Here is a 7,162-nt window from a genome sequence, read left to right as displayed (position 1 = left end):
CAGGGTTCAAATCCCGGCTGAGCCTCTTAAGAGTTGTGAGACCTTGACAAGTGTCTTAATCACCCCCTGCTCCAAATTTCCCACCTTCGGAGTTGGCCTGGGAGGGTTGGGGAGGGGGGACAGGAAGAATGACACCTTCTCAGAGCATTTAAGTCATTCCTTAACCAGTTTTCCTCCTATCATGAGCCACAAGTTCATTGGGAACCAGACACAGAGAAATCAAACAATAGCTGAAAGTATGTCTGGAAAACGCCCAGAGCTTTATTATCTTTGTTAATTCAGCGGAAATGTGAACCACACTGAAAATGTCACTAGGGTAGTTCACTCAACGACCAGCCCTCACGGCTCGTCTACACAGAGCTGCAGGGATACAGAAACAGACGCCGAAGTAAACAGCCTCACATCCAAGGAAGTGGATCCAAAGCCACTTCCGAGACCTAGAACACAAACTACAAAACCTGCTTAAATATTCTGCCGCACTCTCACAGCACAGAAGTTCGTAGCCCTTGGGGGACAGGGAGCGCTCTGCAGCCCGCAGGGGTTTTTGCGGAATCCCATCTCCTAACAGGCCCCGCGGTCCTCGGACCGCATTAGCACGAGTTGTCCTGCAACATGGTGAAGATGAATTTGCAGAAGGCCAGCCAGGGCTCCCCGCAGTACTCCAGGGCTGCCCTCCTCTGAATCTCAATCTCGGGGTCTTTGACGCACTTGGGGCCTTGGGGGCTCACGGTCTGGGGGGTCCCTGGGCTGCTGGGCGTGCTCTCTTGGACCTCCTTTGTCTTCATGTCCCCCTGGCTGGGTTTCCTTTCTTTGATCAGAGTGGAGTTCAGCAGCTTGAGACCGGCTTCTGGAAACTTCTTTCTGCACACCCTGGCCGTCACGACACCCCTGGAGTCCTCACAGATGTTCTTCTGTCCCTTCAGGTGCCGGCCGATCTGTCTCCATACGGTGTTTGCTTTCTTCACTGACTGCAGGCACGAGTCCAGATGGCCGCTGAAGTGGCAGGAAAACTCCTTGTCCTTCTGGGTGCACTGGACGTGCAGGGTGGCGCTGCCCCCCTGGAGCTCAGTCACGGCCCACCTGCACTCGGCCAGGTCTGGGGTGGTAAACCTGCCCTGGGGCGGGCGCCGGTGTGCCCGGCCTCTCTGCCTCTTCTCGGGCTTGCCCGGAGCGTCCTTCTCCTTCCCGGCCTTCTCGCCCTCCACCAGGAGCACCTGAGCGGCCAGAAGGACGAGGGAGAGCAGGGCGAGGCGCTGGATCCTCATGGCTGCGCGTGGCGGGAACCTGTTTGACAAAACCAGGTGAGTCAGCACCTGGCCGCGGTCAGCTGCCCCCCCCACCCCCACCCCCCCATGGGGCTGCCAGCTTCATGCTGAGAGGAAGACGCTGCCTGGTGAGTGGTGTGCTCGGGAGGGGCGGAGGTGGGAAATTCACACTGCACGTATCTTTCCACAATTAAAAACTTAAACAAGGGTAACTAAAGAGACCATTACAATTAGGTGCAGTGTGATTCTGGACTGGGTCTAATAATGGAGGAGACAGGGCTCAAACCTGAAAAATTGGGATAGACATTGTAAGCTTTTATATCAATGTTAAATTTCTTGAACTTGAATAACTGTACTTAAGGAGGTTACAGAAGTGAGTGTCCTTGTTCTCAGGAAATGTGCATGGAAGTACTATATGTTCAAGGAGCATAATATATGTAATGTTTATATTACATTATATTATCAAATGTTTATAGAAAATCGATAGGGAAGTTGATAGATGGATAGATAAATGGAAGGGAGGGAGGAAGGAAGGAGGGAGGGAGGGAAGGAAGGAAGGAGGGAGGAAGGGAAGGAAGGAGGGAAGGGCAAATGTGGCAAAATATTAAAATTGGTGGATCTGAGTATCTGGACGGAGGTGAGGTGTTCTCTGTATGGGTATTGTATTATTTTTGCAACTGTCCTAGAAGTTTGAAGTTATTTAAAACTGAAAATTTAAAAGAATAAAAACAAAGAATGTCTCTGGCTCCTGGACTTAACTAGCCGAGCAGCCTATCTACTCCCATTTCTGCTTGACATAAGTTTGGAGTATCACAAAATTACTACGGGTCATTCACTCCTTCACTTACTCTCGCAGCTTCACTCACTCTTGCTCACTTGCTCACTCCTGCATTTGTTCATTCATTCACTCATTCATTTGCACATTCAACAAGCAGTTCCAGAGTACTTATTCTCTGCCAGGCACCCAAGGAGGTGCTGAACATACCAAGGTAAATTAGAAAGTCACGAGTCTTAAGGAGCTTAGAGGCAGCTATGGGGGAATTAAATAGCATTGGGCCAAGGAGCTTCTCCCTACTCAGTCCCCAACTGGTCTCGGTCTAGTCTCTCCCCCCCTTCGCATATCAGTTCCTTTATCTGGAAATTAAGGTGTTGGATGAAATAATTGCTGGACTTTCTCCCGGTTCCAATACTCTGGATTTCTGTCCCACAGTTCTACACAGACACACTATGAGAAAGATGTGGCGAGCGTCGTGGGAAAGCTTTCCAAGTGGCCCGGTGTGGGGAGCGTTGATTTTGACCAGAGAGCTTGGACTGCAAGTTCAAGAGCAAGGGCAATGTCTAATTGATTGCTGCAGCCCAGTGCATGGTCTGGCATCTAGAAAGCCTTCATCAAGACTAAGTCATTGAATAAATAGGATGAACTTAAATGCCAGACGAACCTGCACGTATTTTATCCGGTGTGCAATAAAAATCCCATTTCCGTTGGATACTCTGAGGTGCTAAGCATGGCCAGCACTTGAGTCCCACCCTGTTCAAGCCACACACAAGCCCCGGCAGGTGGCTTTTAACATCATCACCCCCAGCTTACGGACGTGACAATTAATGCTCCAGCAGGTGAATAAACCGCTCAAGCGCCCAGAGTGGGCAAGCGGCAAAGCTGGGACGGGAGCCAGGCGGCACCTCTCTGACTCCTTAACCATTTCTTGCCTTTCCTTTTTACTCCACCCTCTGGAAAACCTTGGCAGTGAGTAAGAAAAGCCACACCGGGTTGGGTTTGGCACCGTTTACAGTGATAAGAGAGTTCATACGACCGGTGCTCCATTTAAAAAGAAAATCCAAAATTTTGGCTGAAAGACCCACCTCGCGGGTCTGGCCCCCCTTAGCCATGAGGGAGAGGAAGACAGAGGCGAGGGGCTGAGTCCTGAGGCAGGTGCTCCCGTCAGACAGGTTCAGGGTCCAGGTGCAAGGCGCTGGCCGCCGGGGGGCATGGGCAGGGAGAGCGGGAAGCGAAGCTGCAAGACAGCGAGCTCCTACCTTGTCCAGAGCTCACAGGTGCAAGGTAGCCCCAGGTTCCAACAGCGTGCAGGCTGCTGCAGTCGGATCTGCGGCGAGGTGGGGCAGGCTACGTATTTAGGAGCTTGGGCAGGCCAGGCGGTTACGACACGCACGGCGCTGCCACACCCCTCCGGAGGGTGCCAGTGCCTCTAGGAAGTGTGTGGGTGCAACCCTGTGGCATGCGGCTCCATGCGGCATGGGGCCCTTCCCTGTTCTCCCACGTGTGGGACCAGGGCTCAGGTCAGCCCTGGAAAAGGCTGTGCTTGAAGGGGAGAGGACCCCAGCACCAGATCTGTGTGAGTGTGGGGGGGTGTGATCCGAAGAGTCATCCCCGCCAGAGCTGCCAAACACTGTGCTGCTCCCGGGACCCTACAGCTCTCCCTGGCTCCTCCTCCCAGCCACCTCATTGCACAGTGCTGTCCCTTTCCTCCTGTGGATGGCTGGGGAAGGGGGAGTTGGGAAATAGTGGACTGCTTAGGCAAGGCCACAGAGCCAGGGAGCGGGGGAGCTCAGAACCCAAGGCCAGGCTGTGCCCAGGGTCCGAGCTCATCCCCCCACCGCCACTCCCAATAAATAATTGGGAGGGAACGACCAATATCCGGGGCCGGCTCCGTCTGGGTAACCCGTTGACTGTGAGCCATCGGAGGTCACCCGCATGGGTGGAGGCGTTCATTCCCGAGAGGCTGATCCAGAGCCTGCAGGTGACTGTTCTCAGCCCAAGTCCCCAGGTGGGGACGCTGACGGCACCACCCCACAGGATTCCAAGGGTTCTGGTGGGAATTCCACAGGAGGTGGCCACGTCCCCAAATTCCAAGCCTCTTGCTATAGCGTCTGACGGCCTTGTCCTTTCCACCACCCCACTCAGGACCTGACGGCACAGAAGGTGAGATACAGCTGCCTTGTCCCACAAGGAAGCTACAGAGGCAGGTGGTCTGCTGCAAAACGAGAAATTCCACCGGCGCCTCGGGAGGCGGCCAGATTCCTTCTGGGGGAAGATTCTAGGTCAGAACACAAAGCCTGTTTATGAGGAAGCACGCGAAGAGCAGGATATTTTCTGAGAAGTGTCTCTGAGCTTTGGCAGACAGAGTGGGCACCCTTCTCCCATTGGCTTCTCAGGGACCTCGAGCCACCCACAGCTTCTGCCTGGATCTTTCTGTTCTGAAACAGGGAGGCAGAATGTTACACTGGGCTGTGCAGCCCTTTACCTGCTTGGCTCAGCTTGTTATTCCAATCTCTACACACATACACGGTCCCATCTGGCATACTAGACGGTGTGTGTGTATAGAGATTGGGATAACAATTTACCCACCATCTCCTGAATACTCTGCACATACCCACTTTTCTCCTGTTATATTCCCTTTTCCTCAAATGCCCTTCCAGCCCTGACTCATTCTCCCAGGCCCAGGCCCAGTGTCATCACCCCTCTACCTGTGCCCTTGGTCCCCCAGCCTGCCCTTTTGTCTGTGTCCGTGGAGCCCCAATGCTGTTCCACACCTTGGCACATTTAGGACATGGTGTACTTGTCTGGGGCACCAGGGCACACTGAAGAGGATGTGGAGCCCAGCCAAGGCTTTTCACAGCAGGTTCTGGCTGCCGCAGGCCCCGCTACCCTTCCCCCCAAATCCCCAGGGCTCAGCCGGTGCAGGTGCCTCGGGGGGGAGCCTGGACTCACAGCCGGGTCTCTCTGGTGATTCGCCTCCCCACGGGCACTTGAGTCTTTGCCAGATGGTTCTCAGATGTGCGTCGGCCTCTCCCCTAGACTGGGAGAAGACACAGCCCTCTGCACCCCATCCCACCCAGCTTTATTTCTAGGTTCCCATGACCCCCACCAGCGCCTGGCATTTAGGGGGTATTGTAGCTATGGTGACTTCAAGAATGAGTTGAGAAATCAACTCCAACTAGCTAAAAAAATAAATACATAAATAAAGGAAACAAACAACAAGACAAGACAAGAACACCATTTATTGGCTCATATAACTGACGAGTCCACAGAATGGGGCTGGTTCGGATCTACACGGATCCAAAGGTTCCCACACAGTTTCTCGCTCTGACTCACTCCTTCTCTCTGCCCTACACTGTCCACTGTCTTATTTCACTCTCAGACAGGCTCGTTTGACTTTCCACAGGAAAGCACGTGGCCCCTTACCCCCCCTAGCCCTCAAAAGGACTGGGACAGGAACACTGCCCATCCTGGAACACTCTGTCCACTGCTGGGAGCCCCGGTCCCACGGCTGGTGGCCCCCCCAGAAACACGTGGAGTGGAGGAGGCAAGTGCTCAACAGAGGGGGCTCTGTCTCCACGGCAGGAAAGCAGCACACCTAGACGTCAAGAGGTCCTCAGCAAGTGGGAGCTGGTTCAGCTGAGCTAGAGGAGAAGCTCGCAGCTCTTGGCTAGCTGGCGAACCTGCTGAGGCTGGGTTCAATTTAGATAATTAGGGAAGCCATTTCAAACTCATCGCCGCAGGATGATTCCTGAAAGATTTGTGAGGCTCAGTAAGAAAATCCGTTGCCCGGGAAAGAAGGTTTGTGACGGGACAAAGTGGAAAGTGAGAGGGGACACGCAGCAAGAGGCCTTGGATGCCAAGCTGAAGACTTCAGGCTTTGACCCACAGGTGAGGGATGACAAATAGGCGATGCACGCACGCTGTCACTTTGCACGCCCCACCCACGGCGGACGTTGCTAATCGACCATGCCGGACACCCCGGCTGAGCCTGGATTCAGCTCCAGAAGCCTTTCAAGCCAGTTCTCCAGAATGCCGCCAACTGTCGCTCAGGGTGCGGGGAAGGGACAACGTGTGTTTGCCGTTCCTTCTAGAGATGAGTGAAGAGGCTTTGGATATTTTTAAACAGGACAGTGAGCAAATGCACGTCTTGAAGCAGCCACAAGCTTTAAGCGAGAACCTGAAGATGTATCGGGAGTGGGGTTTACATTCGAGATTTTCTTCTTCACATTTTGTTTCAGATTTAAGTAACCCGGAGGACACTAATGGCAAGCAGCGCTTGTGGCGACAGCACTGTCTGCCTGGCAGTGGCCTGAGAAAGGCACTGTCTCTGGGCACCTAACCTCATGGGAGAGACAGGAAACCAGGAAGGCTGCAGTGACAGAGCTAACCTACCGGAGGTGCAAGGATTCTGAAATCTGAACACTGCCTACATGTCACCGAGGCTTTCTCTTTGTTGGGGACTTGAAGCAGACAAATACTAACAAAACTCATGTAGCCCTTCCAGCTAACTGGTGAGACTGGTTGTCCCCACTTTACAGCCGAAGAGCCTGAGATTTAAGAGATGGACTTTTCCCAGGACGATATTTTTCCCAGATGACGGTGATATTGATAATAATTCTCACGTACATAGGGCTTCTGCAGTCCAACACCATTCTAAGCACTTGTTTTATCTCACATCAGCTTCACAACAGCTCCGTTATCATCTTCTTTCTACAAATGCAGAAACAAAAGCACAGAAAGGTTAAGAAGCTTCCCAAGGAAACTCAGCCAGTAAGGGGCGAAGCAGGATTCAAACCCAGGATGCCAATCCTATAATACTGACTCTCCTCAGGAGAGCTGAGGCACGGCCTCAAAGTCCTGCCAATCCAGAGGGGGTGATGGGGGTCAACATGGCCTCTGGAAAACTTGGGGGAAGAGGCTGCTCAGGTCAACAAAGCAGATAATTGAAGCAATGACTTAGGACAGTGCTTTGCAAATGCTGACAGGAAGATTCCGATCCTTGAGTCAGGGATGGGACTGAGGGTCTGTTTCTAACAAACTCCCAGGAGAAGCCGGTGCTGCTGATCCACAGCCCATACTCTGAGTAGCAAAATCTTAGATGATCCGCGTTATAGAATAG

General features: G+C 53.0%; 1 protein-coding gene across 1 annotated transcript; it reads right to left on the bottom strand.

Annotated features, from left to right (window-relative positions):
• Window positions 1-231: 231 nt before the first annotated feature.
• FGFBP1 (fibroblast growth factor binding protein 1) lies at window positions 232-3,421 on the bottom strand. Its single transcript, XM_004455235.4, has 2 exons — window positions 3,300-3,421; window positions 232-1,284 (listed from the first exon to the last, which is right to left on the bottom strand). Exon 2 carries the CDS (start codon window positions 1,263-1,265, stop codon window positions 591-593), a length of 675 nt encoding a protein of 224 aa, XP_004455292.1. The 5' UTR covers window positions 1,266-1,284; window positions 3,300-3,421; the 3' UTR covers window positions 232-590.
• Between the last annotated feature and the right edge of the window lie 3,741 nt (window positions 3,422-7,162).

This window comes from Dasypus novemcinctus, chromosome 1 (genome assembly GCF_030445035.2).
Source record: "Dasypus novemcinctus isolate mDasNov1 chromosome 1, mDasNov1.1.hap2, whole genome shotgun sequence".
In the NCBI taxonomy this organism is placed as follows: domain Eukaryota; kingdom Metazoa; phylum Chordata; class Mammalia; order Cingulata; family Dasypodidae; genus Dasypus; species Dasypus novemcinctus.
This window is presented reverse-complemented; position numbering and strand designations above follow the sequence as displayed.